This window comes from Anopheles marshallii, chromosome 3 (assembly GCF_943734725.1).
Source record: "Anopheles marshallii chromosome 3, idAnoMarsDA_429_01, whole genome shotgun sequence".
Lineage (NCBI taxonomy): Eukaryota > Metazoa > Arthropoda > Insecta > Diptera > Culicidae > Anopheles > Anopheles marshallii.
In genome coordinates this window covers 65511555-65532771 of record NC_071327.1, presented here as the reverse complement: position 1 = coordinate 65532771, position 21217 = coordinate 65511555, and the positions used below count along the sequence as shown (strand labels likewise).

At 45.4% G+C, this 21217-nt stretch overlaps 2 protein-coding genes across 2 annotated transcripts; both read left to right on the top strand.

Annotated features, from left to right (window-relative positions):
- Positions 1–304: 304 nt before the first annotated feature.
- On the top strand, positions 305–11444 carry LOC128715324 (uncharacterized). The gene is made up of 5 exons (XM_053810206.1): positions 305–336; positions 528–3264; positions 3952–4297; positions 4380–5051; positions 6616–11444. The coding sequence occupies exons 1-5, from the start codon at positions 305–307 to the stop codon at positions 11442–11444; spliced, it is 8616 nt and encodes a 2871-aa protein (XP_053666181.1).
- Positions 11445–11911: 467 nt separating this feature from the next.
- LOC128713032 (uncharacterized) lies at positions 11912–18543 on the top strand. The gene is made up of 8 exons (XM_053807894.1): positions 11912–11921; positions 12023–12492; positions 13632–13940; positions 14012–14248; positions 14316–15791; positions 15860–16147; positions 16219–16330; positions 18356–18543. Exons 1-8 carry the CDS (start codon positions 11912–11914, stop codon positions 18541–18543), a joined length of 3090 nt encoding a protein of 1029 aa, XP_053663869.1.
- The last annotated feature ends 2674 nt before the right edge of the window (positions 18544–21217 follow it).

Below are 21217 nucleotides of genomic sequence, written 5' to 3'. Positions count from 1 at the left end.
GCTGGACCTAACCCTGCATACGACGCGGATCATGTTCAATGATGATGGGAGCGCTACGATGAGCATGTGTGTGTGTGTGTGTGTAATTTGTAGAGAAATTGTGAGAGCAGCCATGGGCAGTAAATTCGACGGAGTAGCGTAAACAGAAATACGCGCTTGACAAGGCAATTTTGTTGGTAAACCACAGCCAGAGAAAAAAAAAACGGGCTACTATGATCTGCCAGGCGAATTAGATTTATGTGTATGTGCGTGTGTGTGTGCGCGAAGAAATAAGTAGAAAAAGAGAAGGAATAAATATTGAATCATGTTTAGCTGTCTTTGGCAATTATGGGATTGGTAAGCTTGTATTAAATGTGCTTATTAAATGTGTTAATCGCATAATTTGGTTTTACGATCATTATTTGTTTACACATCGCGTGAGTACGCATGCGGCTTTTGTAATTTTGTGTTTATCGTTAGCACAATTATGACCCAATCGAACCCTGCTAACTCCTTTCCTTTCTTTCTCTTCTCTACCCCTAACCTAGGATTGATCCACCCACGTTTACGACGATGGAGAGCAAAAAGCTGCAGCAGTTGCAACAGGCCAATTCCCATCTGGCACCGATGCCACAAATGAAACCACCGCAAGGTGGTGGTTTTCAGCATCCACCACCGGGCGGGTATGACTACGGTGCGACCGCGGCGGCCCCGGGTCGATCGACCATGTATCCACCGAATGCCGCCCAGTACCAGGGCTACGGACAGCACGGTCAGCATCCTGCGTCGCTGCGATCACCCTATTCGACCGGGAGCCCAAAGTCGTCGCTCAGCACGAACAGTGGCGCTCTCTACGGTGCGACCGACGTCGGAGAGATGTCGTCCACCAGCGGTGGACCATCCTATCACATACCTCCTGGACAGCAAGGACTGCTGCACCCACATCAGCAGCAGTTCCGCAGCAATACGCTCGGTCCCGGTGGTGGCGGTTACGGGTACGATCATCAGCAGCAGCTCTATCGCGTCAGCTCACCATCGAGCGGGAGTGGTGGCGGGGCGAGCGGAGAACGGGAACGCTTGTACCAAACAGCGCCCTTGGTGCGGTCCGGCGTACCTGGCACGCCCCACTCGGTCACGAGTGCGATGAGCTCGAATGCCCCGATGTCGAAGCTGGAGCTACAGTTCCAACAACTGCAGCGTGAAAAAATTCAGCAACAGATAAAAACTGCCACCGAAGCCATAGCCCATCAGCAGCAAACGTTTGCCTTACGGCAACAGCTAAATCCACCCGTTCCAAACTATCACCTAAAGCAAAACCTGCTGCAGAACCTGTCCCAGCATCATCAGCAGCAAATTCAACAGCAGCAGCAACAGCAACAACAGCCACAGCCTCAAAATCAGCTGCAAGTGCATAAACATCCACAATACCCTGCACAGCAACAGAAGCAGTTAGCTCAGCAGCATCAACAACAGCAGAAACAACAACAGCAACAGCAGCAAAAACAACAACAACAACAGATGCAACATGCTATGAAGCAACAGCAGCAGCAACAGCAGCAGCAGGCACGATATGCGTCAGGTGCATCGGCGAACCGTAACGCACCACCATCAAGTCTGAATCTGTTGAACCACTGTCAACCGGCAGCTAGCGAAACGGATAAAATAATGCGATCGCACGTGCCATCCTACCATGGAACAGTCGATACGACGGGAGGAGCTGTTATCGGTCTATACGGCGAGGAAGACTCGCTCTACCACCAAAAGGGTGGTTACCCGCAGGGAATAACTTCACCAGGTGCGAATAGCGAAATCATTATTCAGCAAAACATTCCCGGACAGGTTGTGAATCAAGCGTGCCAAACGCAAATCAGCTCGATGGTGTTAGCTGGTAACAGTGGTGTTGCCCAACAACCGCAACAGGTGAAATCATCACCATCAGACACACTCTCAAGCCCATCGCATGATTCCAGCGAGCGACGACGTGGCGGAAGCGGACAACAGCACACACTGAAATCTCCCGTCACCAAGCGACCAGCCAATGCGCCAGTAGCATTGTCCGGCTGGCTGTACAAACAGGGTTCGGACGGGCTGAAAGTGTGGCGGCGACGATGGTTTGTGCTGTCGGAGTACGTGCTGTACTACTACAAAGGTCAGGAGGAGGAAAAACTGCTGGGAACTGTGCTGCTACCATCGTACAAAGTGTCTGCCTGCTTTCCGGAGGATAAGATCTACCGTAAGTTTGCGTTCAAATGTGAACATGCGAACATGCGCACGTTTGTGTTTGCGGCAGAGAACGGTGAATCCATGAGCCAGTGGGTCCGTGCGCTGACATTGGCCACGATGATGATACAGCATGTCGGTACCGAACAGGAGGGAAATTCTAACCAGCACCAGTACGGCACTAAGGGCAGCGGTGCTGGCAGCAGTGAACTTTTGTCCAGTGATTCGAGCGGTACCGGTGGCCCGCAGTCACAGGGTTCGAACGATACTATGAAGTTGATACAGCAGGCGGGTGGTAATGGCAGCAGTAGCAGTAGTGGTGCCGGTGCATCTGGGCTAAATGACAGCATGTCTCTACCGCAGCCACTGTACGCCAATGCTCCCCCAAAGCCGAGACGCGTTAATGATGCAGGTTATTCTTCGCCCAGCCCCGAACATACGATGCTGCACGAGCGCTACGACCAAATGGTGCAACATCAGCAGATGCTGTTCCCAGGGGTAGCCTCCGGTGCGCAGGTTGGTGGAGGGGGGTTGGTACTAGGCAACAACCGAACCCCGGCGGCATTAACAGCTCAGGCGATCTACGGTGATCCGAAACGGATCGAGCGAGACTTGTACATCCAGAAGCTTATAGAGCAGCAGCAACAACAGCAGCAATTGAATGCCGCCAAACAGCAGCAGCAGCAACAACAGCAGCAACATCTTGGAATACAGTCATCTCCCCTGCATGGTCAGGTACTGCGTAGCACGCCCGGTGCTGGAACGAATCCATTTCTCTACCCGAGTAATGATCGCCGGACGCCGGATACCTACGGGCCACCGAATGCAGCGATCGATCCCAAGCATATGTCTGATTATGAGGACATCTATAATTTAACCATGCTGTCGAAATCGCTACCATCAAACGCTGCTGGACCGATAGAAGGGATGGCCGGAGAGGGAGGTGGTGCGGTACCGGGTGGGACAAGTTACAAACGACCATCCAGTCCGCTGCGCTACGAAAGCAATGGCGCATTCCCGCCGTATATGGGAAATTCGGCATTGTACAATGCCGGTCAATTTGAGGTAAGTGTTGAACAGAATAACCGTTTATAATTGGAATTAGATCTGGATCGTGCGGTCCCCATGTGTCTAATAGACACTTCAATAAATAGAGCGAGCGTGTGACCCATTTGTGGACCCCGCTTCGGTAGTTTAGATGTGACTGTAGACGGTCGCACTATTAGCAATTGTATGCCGGAATTTTAGTTGAAATCAGACATGTATACGTTAATCGTGCCGGATTGTAGTATGATCAATGGTAATTTCGTCAAGAAAGTGGAAGAATAGCTGGTTTGAGCGAAGGTTGAGCATCGAACTCTTTCGATTTAAATTTTATAGCATGCTAACTTCCCATTTATAGCAAAGCGGTTTAGCTGCGCTATACAGGCAGTCACCGAGATATGCTATTATAACAGATCGCTGACTCGGGAAAAATCCGCGTATCGCGAATTACCGCGTAAGTCGAATCCGAGAGTAAAATCGTTTGTACTTCAAAGTTCGATAGTTGACTTCCTTCTCTGCGCTTAACTTATTCGGCAAATCAGGTGATTGTTTCAAAAAATACATTAATACAAATTGAAAACAAATGTTTTATATGACAAAGGAAGCTGGTTTAGACCAATTTTACACCTTTTTGTTTAGATTTTGGGCTATAACCTAACTCAGCTGTCAATTTTCCAAAAATTACAACTCTTTACATTATTTTTTCAGCATCAACTAACAGCAGGTACTGCACCGTTACCACAGCATGTTCAGATGCGAGCACGTCCTATTCCACCGAACATTCCACGACCGCACTCGGCCGACTTCTTGGATTATGAGGCAAGGCACCCCTTAAACCAAACGGTCGGCGGGGGTAACGACGAGCCCAGCCCTGTACATCGTACTCCGAGGCCAAAATCTAGCCTGGATATTAATCGCACGCCTGACCACTATTACTATTCTGAGGCCAGCTATGCGGAGAAGATGCGCCTGCAAAGCGCATCGTATTTGCAACGGACCAATAATTCAGCCAACGGTGCATCGCGCAAACAACAACGATCCGATGAACTACAAGGTAAGGGAATTGAATTACCGTGGAATATGAAACGAACCTAGTCTATAAACCGTCTGTTTACTTGTATGTTCTTCTCCCGTAGGATTGTTCTCCAGCGGCACGATGCCCCGAGAAGGATTGTACCGAAGCGGAAGTGGCAAGTTAATACAATCGCATCAACAGCAACAGATGGAAGATTACCCGATTGGCTCGCAAAGTATGCCACGACCATCAGCAACGGATCGTGCTGCGACAGGCACCCGCCCGACAGTGAGCAGCCTCAAGAAACAGGGCAGTGGTACGTCCCAGCAACAGCAACAGGAGCAATTCGCACGTTCAGCGAGCGCACGGTTACCGCGCAAGGAAGAGGATTCTTCCCTGCGGGACGGTGAACGCAAACGGGAAGAATCGATGAAGCGACTGCTCGAGTGGAAGCAGCGAATGTTGCAATCACCGCTGACAAAGAAAATTGCTAGCCAGCATTCGGCCACAATGGCGTCGGCTGAATCGCTCAATCCCGGCTCAAGCACAAACGTGGCCGGTGATCGACGGCATGAGGATATCTACGGCATGAAGTCGGAAGATTCGCTGCTGCGCGGTGATTACTATTCGTCGACATACGAGCGGCAATCAATCGGTGATTTGACGACGATCGGTTCGGCGGTAGCCGCTAGAAAGCATGGTGGCAGTGTGGCCAACATTGCCCAAACATCGGCGTACGGTAGTGAGATGAAGCTGAACGGAGATTACAACAGTTACTCGTCGGATGATGAAGGTAGGTGGACAGCGTCCATGGCGAACTTGATAACGATGATTCTAAGAACTGACTCATGTAATGGTCTAACAATGCCCAGCTTCCAGAAGCGCACTAGTTTTTCTCCCTTTTGGTCACTGTTTCTCTCTTTCTTTTACTCTTTATGTCGTCTGTATTTTTGAGCTTATTGAGACTGTTTACAGTAATCAACCTCTCATATGTGAAGCTTATTCGATCGTATCCTTCCAAACATATCTTGATTTAGCTTCTGTTCGGATAAAGCTTTAATTTCTGGGTTCCTGTTATTATATGTACGATCCCCCTTATGCATGTTTTGTCGTTGGTAGGTTCAGTATTGGATTAGAATAAATTAGAAATCTATGAAAACAACATAATACGATACATTGAAGATTTAACAGACATTACGTCAGTTGAATGCTTCTATGATCGTATTGTTCAGTCGATTGAGTTTAGTTAAAAATTTCTGTACCACGAGCGACTTCTTCTACCACTATCTTTCCTTCTCTTACCTTCGCTTACTTTACAAATTTCCGGATTTGCTTCGAAAACTGTACTTTAGCACACCGTTATCTGTTCGTTGTGTTTTGATCGTTCAATTTTTGTATCCCTTTTAGACCATAAAACAAAACGTTGGCTTTCCATTTGCGTTACATTTCACTTCCATCCTGCCAATGGGAGGGAAAAACACAATACGTGCGTTGTATCATTTCATGCTCGAAGATGCTTGTTGTACTGTACATTATGTAACTTCTGGTTGGTGTAATATATAATCATCTTTTTTTCCGCGAGACCTTCCTGCCTGCAACGTAAAATACAAAAACCTATGGTACACTCGAAAGGTATGGAAATATGATGAAAAGTGTTGTCTCTTTATTTTCTAGCAAAAGCCCCTCAATATTGATCTCATGCCAGTGTGTATAGTTGTGTCAGGAATTTAGTTTCCGTTGTTGTAATTTCCCCATGCCAAAATTTCTGCTGCCACCGACAAATGTCTACAGTCTGAAAAGCAAATCCTGAATCCCTAGGTACGGTGAACGAAACCATTTAGTTTGCAACTCTATGTGATAGCCGATTGTTTTTACTACTGTAATTTAGTACTAATATTATACCTTACCCTTCCACAATGACCACTAGTTCTAATACTAGCCATTAAATCCCTGTTCTCTCTAACGTGCAATGTTTCCGCTGTCTCTGGCTAATACTTCGTAATCAACATAAAACATTGAGGTTAGCTCCGTACCGGCCTGTCCTCTATTAAGTATGCGACATATACCTCCTAATGTTAACCACGGTTTTGGTGAATAGTCTTTCGAGGGGCTTTTCTTTCTATCCGGTCACATCTAAACCAAACACATATCTGTTTCTGAACACCCTGTCGCCCAGTATCGTAGCGGTAATGCATTGGGTCCTTCTGAAACACCGGGCCGGCTTATTGCAGTGCAAAGAGAGTAAACTCCCAAGATATGTGTGTTACTAAAACCCCGACTAAGAGACAACAATCTGACAACACTTATCTCATACCATACATTTCTTGTTGTATGTGTGTTTTCATGTATTATATTAGATGGAAGAAAATTTACGCCGGCAGGAAGGTCATCCCCACTCGTTAGTACCGTTGCCACGAAAGAGGTAGCAGAAGCACCACCACCATCACACAATTTAACACAACACAACCACAGCCACCAATTTTCCGATTTCGCCGCTGGCACTGGCAGCACTGATAATACGATGCACGCATTAACGCAATCTTTTTACGCCGACACGACCGGCAGTGGCGGTGATGGTAAAGACAGGATTATCAAACCAGTCACTAATGCGGATATGGACAGACACTATAGCATGGAACGGGAGCAGGATAGCAAGCCGACAGCACTTGCGATGATCGTGCAGCGGGATGAGGAAGAGGATGGGTTGTATGAGGATAGTTTAGTGAATCACGCAAGTGCCAGCGCTAGTCCCAATTTGAGTGTAGATGTGAATGTATATGAAAATAGTTTTATGAAGGCGCCAAACGAACGTAAGAATTCGGAAAGTGATGCGGATAAGGGTCAAGAAACTGATGGTAGGAATCGGCGCGTACCAAAGGATGACATTGCAACCGGGCTAGTTGAGCATCTTGTGAATAGCAAGGCCCATGTCAATGACTGCTTGCGTAGCGATAGAAATAGTGGTAGGATAAATGGTAATGGGAACCGTAACAACTCATCGTTTGATGTTAAACCTTTGCTAATAACGGACCTGGTTGACCCTAAACAACAAGCGTATGTGCCAGTTTATAAGCACAGTCTCTCGTCATTGAGTGTCACAGCGTTGCATTCTCCCTCGGCGACTGTGTTAAGCGCAATGGGCAAAGAGTCACCCAAAGAAGCAGCAGCAAATAAGCTGCGAGAGTCGATGAATGATCAGGAAGTGACTGAAGCAATCGACGAGAAGGGCGCGGATGATGGTGAAGATATCTTCGAATATACCGACGAAGATCTAGATGAAGCGTTGCAACATGCTGAGGAACAGCAGGACATTAACACAAGCAAAGAACAGGCTGCCACGCTGGAGCTGCCGAACTACGGAATGTCGATAGACGATGAGCTTTCAATGCAGATAATGGAAGGACACTATATGCCGATGACACCGCGAAAGAACTTGATCGGCTCACCTAGCAGCTGTACGACGCTGTCGCTATTGAACCGCCACAATAGTATAAATCAACCGGGACAACTGATGGCATCATCGGCATCCTCGACCGGCAAGTTGAGACCGTGCGAAAGTTTAACAGCAATGGACATACTGGATTCGATACAAAAAAGCAACGAAATGCAAATGTGCAACGCTTACGACGAAAGTACCTACATTGAGATGACTAAGGGAGCACTGGGCAAGAGCGTGTTTGCCACAGCGGACGAGCTGAGGGGGACGACGTACGAGATGATAATGATGCCAGAACCGTCCCGATCCCTTTCCAGCGCGGCCGTGAATGGCGGTGAGTTAGGACTGAACCGAACCACAGCAGATTCGGAACCATTGTACATGGAGTTGTCGCAATTGCATAGCAACATTAATACGCTCACCAAAAAGGATTCTACCCTTGGTCGCACGGATAGAAGCGCCAAAAGGGATGAAAAACTCGATGCGAAGGTAGTTGATGGTGAGTATCAGAAGAAATCGCAAAACATGGAAGGTACGGCTGAACTTGCGGGAGAAAAAACCAGCACGATGGTGCGCATGAAAAATGCAGTGACTGGCGGTACTATGAGTAAGAAGAAGAAGAAGGATAAAAACTGGCCAGATATAGTGATGCAATCCAGCAAAACCGACGACAGTGACAGCGAATCGGACGCGGCGGATAAAATCAATGATGATTGCAAACGAATCAAAAAGAAAACCAGTGCCAAAGAGAAACCGCTGTCCGCAATGAATTCGGAGCTGCAGAGCAAGATCATGGCCCGTACACGGTTCAGTCTGTCCGATACCTTTCGACCAGCGTCGTATTATTTGGGAGCAAGCGGTAGTAACACTCAGTTCGGTCACGGTAGCAATGGCGGGGAAAGTTCGTTCGATATTTTGCTGGACAGCTCGGACAGTGACATTGTATCACCGCCTCCAATACCGATCACTTCACTGCCACTCGATGAACCGGACGGTGGTAGCTGCGGCGATGAAGCGAGAATGCTACTGGGTACCGTGGACATAGCAAGGTACGGCGATCGGGAGAAATTTCGTTCTAGCGAAGCGATCGATCTGATAAAGAGTCATCACGCGCAGGAGAAAAGACAATCGGTTCAAAGTTTGGTTACCGGCACATCCAGCGGTGGTCAATCGTTGGCCGGCTCGATGAATCTATCGTACGGTATGCGTCGTGAAAGTGGCAGCATTTCGTCAAATCGTTCAAGCCTTCGCAGCAGTTCCCAAGGACTGTTTGGTGTTGGCAACACGGGTGCAGTTGGTAAGCAAACTCGCGATTCACTTAGCGGCCAGGAACGTGGCTATGACGGTGTGTCCCATGCGTCATCGGAATACGAACTACTGGTGCGGGACGCATGCGCCAATTCGGTCCGGTTAGGATCGGCGATGGGCGCACGGAGGGATGATTCGTCTGCACGAAGTTCGATCACGCTTTCCGAGACGAGCGGTTCCATCGAGTGGAGGAGTCGCTCATGCATGGATGTGTCGATAAGAAACAAAAGACGTCCCATATCGGGAAGCTCAATCAATTGCCCCATTGAGTTGGCGCTGGATGGTCTTGAGGCCACGGCAGAGATTGTCGGTGGCGAGTTAGACAGTAGTCGGAGTAATCACTTTTTGAGTAATATTGAAGGTGGAACGGGAGGTATTGTGGAAGGTAACACAGAGGAATTGAACAGCAATTCGTCCAATTTTTCCCAAAATGGCCATGATAACAGTATCTACTACGAGAACGTGGATGTTACTGGATCGAATGTTGCCGAGTTGACATCACGCAATCTACCCGTACCGATACTGAGTCCGCTGAGGGAGAAAAATCTTTCCCTGCACGATGCACGCTGCCAGTCTGAATATCTCAGCACGGTTCTCGAGGGACACAGTCTTGATGTGGAGAATGCTTCGCTCCTGTCGGCGATGGATCCCGACCAGCAAAGCTCGTGCACGATTCGCTATGATTATGATCGCTCGAACCAGTGCAACCGGACGATCACGCCAGTTGATGGCGGCTCGCAGTCAGTGGCGACCGACGCAATACACAGTCGTAACAACAGTACGCTCTCGTCGGAGGGTGCTCCCTACTACTATTCCGATCTGCAGGCGGCTCGATCACGCGACGAGGATAGATTCCAGCACCAGCGGCAACTGAGCAATGATCGGTGTGGTACCAGCAATGGGAGTTCCCACACGTCACCATCCGCACTCTTTGCAGCTGGCGATACGCTAAACAATCAACGTGATCCGGGAGGGCTGCGTAAGCATACGTCCGGCAGCATATTCCACATTCACAACCCATTAAACACACTCAAGACGGCGAATTTGTTGCTGCATGCATCCGCCAGCGAGAAGCATGCGGATATCGATCGCAAAAACCTTTACGAGTCGGATCGGATTGGACAGAAGGAGGTTAACAAAACGATTGCTGCATCGTTAGCGGGTGGTGTAGGTAAGGTTGCTGGAATGCCGGCAGGTAGATCATCCTCTTCCTTATCGGTAAATGCGTTCAAAGATGGTAGCGGTACGATAAGCCGCCTCTCCACGGGGTCGTTCTGTAGCTCTGCCTTCCAGCATCCATCGAGCACATACGGCGCACAATCGAGCGCAAGTGGTGATCCTATGCCGGGATGTAGTAGTAGCAGCAGGGATGGATTTCACCACCTGCTCGACACTTCTGCTGGTAATATTTCGTCCGGCGATCAACTCTGGGAGGAAGACACGCTGTGGCGCGATAACTTACGGCGCGTGTCCCATATACACGCGAAATCAATGGATAATCTTGACCACCTGGGCACGATCAGATCACCTTCGGCGGCGTTGCTAGCTAAAACGATCAACCACCAGCAGCAGGAAGCACAGCGCGAAACGCAGGAAAGATACCGCGATGGACAACCGGCGGACCCGAACAGTGAAGAATTGAGCATCAAACCAATTGTCAAAATAAATCGCAAGGATGTGACCTACGTCAATGAGCATCTAACCAATCTTCCGGTATCGAAGACAGCGGTATTCGGTGAGCAAGCCACTGTACCTACCGCGATGGTAAACTCTTCAAACAACGCACACTCCACCCGGGCAGGAAATACGCTGGTCAGCGAAGCCAATGCCGGTGGTGATGGTGACGACGATGACGTGTATGTGCAGCTCGCTAGTAACGTATCCTCGTCGGGTACGATTGTGCGTGGTGATGGCCGCTGGTCATCATCGAGCGGACGAGAGTCAGATGCGGTGTACGAGGTGCTGCGTGATGAGATAAACCGATACGACATCAATCGTGAAACAATTCGACAATGGGATCTCATGTCCAGTGGGCTGGTAAACAGCAGCACGACAACATCCAGCACCCCGAAGACGAACGGGAGCAACCTTAACGCCGGTAGAAAATCGCACGCCAGTAACTGTACAACCTCCATCGCTGGCAAGACAAACGCGACGGACGGTGGCGTGGATAATGGGGCCGGGGTGCATTTGCATGCATTTGCCAAAACGGGAACTAGAGCAATACTAGCCACGGCATCTTTATCTGAGCCCGGTGATAACGCGAACGATGCAATGTCGGTGGGTAGTGTGAATAGTAGCAAATATAACATCCCAGACAGTGAACGCAACGTGGAATCGTTGAGGGATAAGTATAGCATGGATAATAACAAACATATAAACATTCGGAAACATGATCGAAGAGAAACTGGACTGGATGATTGTAGGGCAACAAAAAAATGAGGATACAGTAGGTGAAGATAAAAAAAAGCGTAAGCAGCAGCGACAAGAAGGGTAAACAAATGTAAATATAGTTGATAGCGCTAACATTCCATAACAGAAAACGTAGAAGAATGAAGTAAATATTTCCAAGACGGTACTCGAAGCAGTTTTATATAAAGTACGTTGTAAAGACGTTGTATATTACACCATGTACAGCAACAGTGTACAGTCGGCGTCATCTAAGAGAGACGTCTCTGTGCATAATAGCACAAGAGTTTGATACGAAACCGGATTGGCATGGAATATATTCCGCATAACACGTTTGAAAAAGTATTAAATAGGCTGTTATCAGTGTATAATTTGTGACAAACATCGAAAATACTGTAAATATAACCGATTACCTACACGAAACGAAGCGAGCAAACATTAAATCGTGTGTAAAAATATGTTCATGGTTTGCATTTTGTACAGAGGCGTGGTGGAGTAGGATGAGGTATGGTAAACATTAATATACTGTGCCTGATGCAAGGACAGCAAACTTGTGCAAGCAAAACCTGCCCAAATCGTTAAACTTTCGCGTGTTTATTATTTGCTTTCAGCCTCGATATCGGTGAGAAATGTTTTCAACCTTCCCAAGGTAGCGCTAACGGTCAAACCGGACCCCTCGGATCCCAGCTATCTGCAGCTGTCGAAGGGTGGAGGCGTCACACCGAGCAGCTTCTACGACGGCATGATGTTGGCCGGTGCGGCCGATTACTATGGCAGCGAGAAGTACATACGTCCCGACATTAGCTTCGAATCGACACACGATCTGTACACGCAGGCCCAGCTGCAGCGTGCACAGGAACTGAACCTACAGCAGCACTATCAGCTGCAAAACATCGATCGTAGTTTAGCCACGATGCAGGACCAGCAACCGCAGGATGCTTCGCCCCAATCGCCCATGAACGGCAGGGGAGGAATTGAGACGAAGTGGGCAACGACGCCAACGGCAGGTGGTAATGATACGGCGGGATACATGAATGGGCGTCTGAAGAGCGAGGGCTCGAGCGAGCGGTTGGATGCGAAGGTAAGACACTGCATGCATGTAACAGTGACGTGGTAAAGGATGCACAGATACTACAAGTTAATACGACCAATGTGTTCACAGCATGATCTTCGATCTACATCTTCTTAAAGCCTGTTCCTCAATAGTAATTGGAACTTTATTGTATTAGAAATCCTTAAGTAAATCCTCAAAAGTGTTCTAAAGAGCTCTTGTGTTACATTTTAATTCTGAGATCTTCCAGTTGATCTGAAATTCTGGAATTCTATTGTACTATTGGAAAAGCCAAACTGACTTGTTGAGTCAAACTTGTTCAAAACTGACGAAAACCCTCTTCGCGAGGAAGATGCTCGGATGTATTTTTGGATGGAATCAGGAATCGTTGTTGAAACTGCTCAAGGTGGTTGTTTCTACTTTCGTAACAGTTAGGGCCACGAATGGGTTAAAGACCCAGGACATATGACCCAATTGCCAGAGTCGAATACTTTGAGGTATTGTAGCGTAAGCCCAATACAGTCGATTAGTAATGGAAGTCCCAGAAAACTGAACTCCTATACTACACCCCCAAAGTGCCTCACAGGGGGAAGAAAAAGAAATGAAAAACCCAACAGACAGTGAAACCTTACAAACGCTATAATGAGCCATTGTTCGTGCCTTCATATTTTCATACAGCCATTGGATGTATCCGCTGGGGACTTGCTAAATCGAACGCACGAAGAGTTGATTCTTCTGCTAATTCAGCTGAGACGTCAAAATAGTCAAACGGCGCGATCCATTGAACAATGCTGCACAAACATTCACGAATTACAGGTTTTTGTCTTTATGTTTTATATTATTTTTCTTTCGTTGTGTTTAACATTCGGCAGTTGTGTTGGTGTTGGGCTTGAGGCTAACTTTGCACTACTTTTTAAATAATTTTGCACATGGTACTAACATTGTTTGCAATACGTTAATAATGATAAAAAAAAACATTTCTAAATAAACCAAACATTTCTAGGGAATATTATTTTATGGGTTGTTGATGTTTTGAACTGAATACTATACTGGTGATGGGACATGAGATAATTTACGTTGACTAATGGATTTTCTTTTAAAAACGGAAAAAATGTAACACTCTGTAACGCTTGTTAGAAGTGAAAGTAATATTAAATCGTACATTTTAGAATCTGATCCGAACGGCCGAAGGAAACCGGAAAGCGGACAGTTTGGCTAGACTGGATGCACTCAAGCAGCAGTTGACGGAGCTGGAAAAACAATACGAAAAGGAAAAACCTCTGATCAATTTGGTCGACAATATGGTTAAGCTGGGCAGCTTATACCGTGGACCGATCGGTGGTAAGAAGCAGCTACAGTCTCCCGAGTCTGCCACCCTGGATCGGTTGGAATTCAACCAAAGGATGCAGGAGCGACGATTGCTGCAGGAAGAGCAGCGTCAATGGGACCGAACCAGTCCGAACCACGTCGAGTTACAGGTATTGTGTAACGAGTTGGATCGGACACATGCAAATTAACACAAATTAACACATGCTTCTTTATTCTGCAGTCGAAAGTGCAACAGCTGTATCAGATTGATAAACTGATGCAGGAAGAATCGGGCACCCTGCAGGCCTTGCAAAGGGACAAAGAGAATTTGGAGAAAGCGCTTGCTATGTTGAAAACAAAGGTTTTAAATCGCGAAAGTGGAAACATGCCGATGGCCATGGACACAGCCAGACAGCAGCAGCATACGCTGGAGCGTGAATTAACACGAGTGCATCAGTTGCTGGCAGCGAATTCGAAGGTAGGATAAAAATTTGTATATTTTTTTTTTCTAAAAACTAAATGGTGCGTTTTTGTGCATACTTTAGAAACTGGAGAAAACGGTATCAACAAACGCACGGTTGGAACAGGAACTTCTGGTCTTACGTCAAAAGCTTCAAGCGACCCGAGAACATCGTTCAATGCATTCCGTGTTTGATTCAGCGTCAGCGATCGATCACCAATACATGCCCGGCTCTGTGACTGCCGTGCTGGAGTCAGAATTGAAGCGCGCCAAGCTGTTGGTAGGCGATATGCAACGTCAGCGCCAGGAGCTTGGGCAAGCCGTACGTCAGCTAACGTCGTACAGCGCTACCGATAACAATGGCTCTCACATGATGGACCACCTTCACGCCGACGAGCAACATTTGCAACTGCCAGCGGAACAGCGAGAGCAGCAATCGATGGGATCAAAGCATAAGCGAAGTTACTCGTCCTCCTGGGTAGAGACGGATCTGGATTCTATGACCGGAAAGGAATCGTCTGCACCCACCAACAGCCATCGGGCACTATCCTCTTCGTCATCGAGTGTTCTGACGATTGACGATGAGATGCAAAATCTATTCCTTCCCAGCAGTCGCAGCAAAGACCCAATGGAAGGGATGGAATCGATGGATGAACTGTACGCAGCTGGATCTGCGTACAGCTATGGTGCCGGAACGATGAATGCTGCCGACAAGCAGGAAATTAAAACTGTTCGCATCGTAAAACGCGAATCCGAGCGCCGGACGCGAGATAAGGAGAAGAATGATCGTAATCTTGCGCTGAGCCTTGACCAGGTGCTCGAAGAGGAGGCACAACTGATGGAAGATTACCAGCGATCCAAATCGTTACCAAGAGGATACGAAACGCATGAGTTGTTTGTGCAGAACCATGAGGCCCTCGGTGGTGAAGGTGTAATGGGCGGTACAGCAACCTCGATGGATGGAAGCAGGCTGATGAACGATTACTATAGCAGCGTGGTGGCATCGGCGAACGGGAACAGTTATCCCGTGTCGTTGATCGATCGTCAGGCCGATCTTTACACCGGTCACTTTGAGACAGGGTTGCAATCGAAGTACATCACCAACGAGATGAACAGCAGCGGTGGCGTTGGTAGATCATCGGGATTGAGCAATTCGTATCAGGCTAATTCCTATCTCACTAGCGGAAATGCGGGAATTTCGGCAAGCGCTGTCGGAGGCTTGAAACGAAAAACGGAATCCATACAAAGTCTCACTAATACCGATGCAGAATTAGATCCAGTTTTTCAGAGTGAGGCCGCAAAGCAAATTATCAACGAGATGGCGACTGGAACGAATATGGCTGTGGGTGAAAATAGTGGCGATTCGTCGGGCAGTGGGGAAACTAAACCGCCCGCAAGCAAAGACGAGCAGCAGTATCTGCAGCAGGCACGCCAGCAGGCACAGCAAAATCGCCAGCGCAGAGCCGTCCCGAAGGAGAAACGTCGGCATCATACAGCTCCGCATCACGTGAACGCAAAATCGATCGAACTGATGCACAGCGAAAACGATATGAACAAAAATGTACGTATGTTTGCCAGGCGACAGGAATTTCGATGAGCTAACACTTTTCTAAATAATACCACTTTCAGAACGTTAATTGGAGAGCGCGTGACGATGTTGATCTGGAGGTGACGATACGGCCACGCTCTAACGCACCGGACGTGGTGCGATCGGCGCTTGGACCGCGGGAAAAAATTTCCGAACACACCATCGACAAATTGCTGGCCGCGCCGAGTAAGATTCTCATACCCGAACGCTACGTTCCGGAACAGACGCCCGAACTGTCGCCGGAGGAGAAGCGACGCCGGCAGGAAAAGGTGGAAGCAATTAAAAAAATGCTATCAGACACTCCGATCGGAGGTGGTGCTGGCAGTAATGTAAGTTGCAAGACATTTTGCAATATGTGCCCCCATGACGCAATGGTTTTGTATTATTTTTGTTCTATCAGGAAACCGGACCTAATCCTGTGCCGAACGCGGAAAAGAAGCAACGTGAACATCTGATTCAACTCAATCAAATTCTCGCACAGCAGGTGATGCAAATGAGCAAGATTGTGGCAGGTGAGAATGTTTACAGTGAACATTAAATTCATTTGATAATTACTATGCTTCACTAGTCACAAATATTGTTCATAGTTTTAATCTGTTTTTTTTTATCATCGAGAGTTTGCTGTTGTGTTTGTACGGTATTGTTAGGGTTTGAATTTGTGTCACAACCGCAACGCACTTTTTTCTTATCGTTCTTCTTGTTCTTTTTTGTTATGTTACGTACCGTTTTAAGCACTGTTGAAGCACTTCTCTCTATGTATCTCTATGCAATCATTGTTGTGCTTATCATTTTTATGTCCAATACCATGAAATAAATAGTAAATTGTCTTGTAAAACTTGTTTTCACCCACTTTCGAATCGCGTGCCGTTTGCAATGAATCTCGTGCCGCTTGCTTCGAATCGCGTGCCAGTACGATAGAATAATGTGCACGATTCGAAGCAAGCGGTTCGAGGATCACTACAAACGGCAAGAGATTCGAACTTAGGTAAAGGCAGGTGTAAATTTGTTTATGTTATTATTTGTAAATTAAATTATTTCCAGTCGTAAGCATTATGCTACGATCGCAAAAGAAGCAAACGAATTAATTTACTGTAAATCATAAGTAAAAATTTAATTTAAACAGTCGTTGCACTAAATGTGTATTAAACGCTGGAACGTAAAATACTAGTACTAACGAAATTATGAAATCAGGCATCAGTGTACAGAAGAGAAAACAGAACCGAAAAATGATCCAATATTTTCGAAATTTGATTTAAAGCTTCCAAATCCGTGTATGTTCTATGTTGCTTAGCATGTGTTGTTTTTTTTTATTGTTCAGCGTTACGCTTGTTTTGCAATGTATGGGATTGAGAGCACTTCGATATATAGCTCCATGTTACGAAATATCTTATCATTTCATTTCTTTTCTGTTCCTATTCTAAGTATTATTTTTTTATGGTTTTCATTTAAAACATACAATGTTTTTAAGTTATCAAACATCGTTTGAATTATTATGTTTTCATATAATTTTGATATGTATAATTTATATGTTTATTTTGTTTCATTTTCTTCATATCAGGCAACCCAAACCATCATTCAGCCACTAATGCACAAAAGTAGTTAGGATGTGTTTGCCTTTGCATGTGCATTGAACGATGCAGCAGTAGCGTGTTGCGTGTGAATGTGTGTCTGCATGTAAGAGCTTGAAACACCTCTATACACAGATTGATGTGTGCACGTATACATCACCGTGCGTGCAACCTCGGCTCTTGTGCTAAACGTTTAAAAACGCGCCCAAAACCTTCACTGCATCGCCATCTTTCATCCAAACATGTGCTATGAAACACTCTCCTCGTCTATCTGTCGCCACTCATAACAAACTTGACGAAACACTTTTAATTTATTTCCTGCCACAAAATCATTTGCGCGTTTGTGTGTGTCTTTTCCGACACAAACCCCTTAACACCACCACCAATATTACGCAGAGGATAAACCGGCGAGTTACGGCATAAGCGACATGCGGAAAGGTTTGTATACTGCCAACAATTTGCTATTAAATTAATGAAAAGAGGAACACAGGTTGAAGACAAGTTAAAATTAAAACACATTCCTTAATAGGTTTCTGCAAAACAATATGCAAAACGACAGTTAAAATCGTTTCTTAGCTTGTGTTCACACAAAGTTTTCTTTTGTTAACAGTCGAATTAATCAAACGCAATTTGAAACGAAACCAGATACAAATTCACTCATCAATTACACAACTGTGCTTTACACGATCATATCATTCACATGGTTCCGTAACTGTACCGTCTGTACCGATTTATGCGAACAATAATAATCGTTTAAAAAAGCAAAGCAAAACAAAAATGCATGTCGTTTGTTACAGTTGTTAATTAAGAAAGTGAATGTTTGGCCATTGCATATTTTGCGTGCATGCAGTTCCTACTATGTACCATGAGTTTATTTATATTTGTTTTTTTTTTTAATTCTTTCTGCCTTCTATATCAATTCTATTATTTCTTCCTTAATCTGTCGGGGTCAAAACCAAAAAAAAACAGAGAACTCGTCGGCCGTACTTCCGTCGAAGATAAAGCGGAAAAGCAATGCACAGTTCGGTGCAAACCCATCGGCAGGCAAAGCAAACGACGACAAAGATCACTACGAATCGGATTTGGAAGACTACGATACGGATTCACCGGCCGAGCCGCTCCCGTTGTATCAGCAGCGTGAAAACTACTTTACCTAAAACAGCAAAGATGAGTTTTACCAGTTAGTTTGATTTCCGTCCGTGTCTTATCGCGTCATTGGTAGGGTGCAGATATGCGACATTTAGCGGGAGACAGTTTGAAAAGAGAGGGAGAAAATAAACCCCGGACATTGAAAATGCATTAAAATATGAAAATATGAACGAATAATTAGGATAATTGAAGGCGGGAGAAACAAGCACAGTTACAAAGGTATAAAACAATTGAATTCGAAATGCTGAATGTCGAGAATTGATAGTAGCGGTTCTTCCAAACATTATCATCAACATCATCATCGTGCAATTGCATCATTCGCGTGCTGCTATTGGCAATTAAAGCTAGATTGTTTTAGATAGGAGAACAAATGGATCCGTGCTATGCAATCAATACTCAACTGCCAATGGTTTAAAGTTATTGAAATAGAAACTGTCAACATCATATTGGACCCGTCGCCGTACCCTTATGCAGTCTAGCTCACCAATCATGTTTCGTTCCTTATTAAGCACGTTCGAACAAGCAAAGTGCTTAACTGACATCCTACAAACCTACCTTGCTGAAGTAGGAGTTATTGCAACAATAATAGAAGCGTACAGTATACATCAGAACAACAACGGTCCCAGTGTATTAACCTTAAGCAACTTCTACCGCATTTATTCTGTGCGCCATTATGGATGAGTATCAGTTTTTCGACTAGCATGAGAGTCGCCTATTTCTACACAAGTATTACTAGAATGGAAAAAAAAAGAATAGATTAGGCAACAACTACTAGCATCTTTCACAGGTTTCCTATCCAAATCAAGAGAAAACAAAGACTTCTGGTTAGTGAATAGCAAAACAAAAACACACACACAAAAAGGCTATGGTTTTTGTTTCGGAATTTGAGATGTGCATGCAATATGTTTAAAAAAACGGTCGGAACATGTACACTGGAACTTCCTTCTTAACTTTTGTTTTGGGGCTAATCGTTGAAGATACTAACATGTTTGCAAACAATCTTATCTCCATGGTTATTTGCTAAAGACCAAAGGAAATAAATTTCTCCCGAGATTATGAAAAAAATAACCCTTCCGTAAGTTTAGAAACATGGACTAATACATACAATGTCTTAAAATTCTTACTCAATGGAAATTTGTGAAGCGTTCTAGGACGCCCTTATCCGTGGTACAAACAAAGTATAAAAGCTTTACGATAATACACTATAATAGCCGTAAGGCTATCGTTTGTAGAAACTCAGCCAGATACGCCTAAAGATGATATGAATAATTATGGCAAATCTGTGGCAGTTTGGCTACAAATTGCGGCTGCGTATTGCTATCGTTACACCAACACAACATAACATTGATGTAGCGTTTTACAAATTTCATTTTAAATCATGACGCCAACGAATTGAAACGCAAAGATAGTAAAATTCCTTAACATATATAAACACAGGGTGGTGCGAACAAAAAGCTAATCCGGCATGCCGTTACGAATATTATGCCAATAGTGGACGAATCTATACTTAAAGTGTTGTTGTACATATTTTAAATAGTAATACTCGAGGCAGAGACAAAGCTGCATAAAGCAACATACCCTGTATCCTGAATCGCAAACGACACACAGAGCTTTTACGGATAGTTTGCTGCTGCACGGAACAGCCCATACTCCTAGCATTAAAAGGGCACCTAATACGGATGTATGCACATCATACGGTTAATGGCATCATTTAGCACCACACACCATATCAATACACGTGATCGAATCGAATTTTCCGATCTTCTGAGCCATTCGCTGCACATTCATATCATTCGTCCTCATGCGAAGAAATCATCGTTTAGCGTGGGTTTTTTTTTTTTTGGGTGGGTAAATTGCCCTCGCACACTAGAATTGCTCAAACAACTAGATAAGGATGCTGGTGACACTGGGTGACAAATGGTCATACATTCGGTCGCGGTCAATTAAGCGGTGCACACTGGCAGATTGAGTTACGCTTTAAAGCATAAATAAATACTATAAATCACGAACCTCTAGAGGATCGCAAGGATCGTACAGGGTGTCTCGAGTGCATCACATCTGTGCAAGATTCGATTTCCTAATAAGTCAAAAGGAAAAATGGTATAAAGGCGAGAGCCATGACACAATTGTGGTGCAAAGAAGTAGATCAATGGAAGCTCCAACATACACAACCACAAAAGATTAGGAAAACGCATATATTCTTATCCGCAAAAGCTCAGACTATGCAAAAAAAAATCAGAATAGCACATTAATAATATCCTGATAGTAACCCGATGTTTTATTCCATAGTAAGGCCATTAACACATATTACACACAATAACGCTCACACGAGAATGAGAAGTGGACACGATGTATGGCAATGATGAAATTAGGAGAAACGTACCACAACATTGTATTGCGTTAAAAAATCGCTGCAATATGCTAAAAAGAACATTTCTCAATTATTTGCTCAGTCAATTTCCCGGCAAATCGTATCCGAAATGGAACGATTAGCATTAAGACAAACGAAAAACAGGAAAACAGATAAAAGACACTGAAATTACCAGTATTCAATTACGAAAATAACAATTAATCCTACAATTAATGCCTTCCAAGCATATTCGTTCAGGAGTATTGGGGCGTGACATTTGATTCGTTCATAAGTATTCGTTATTTGTTATTTGTAAGAATGTACTTTTTACT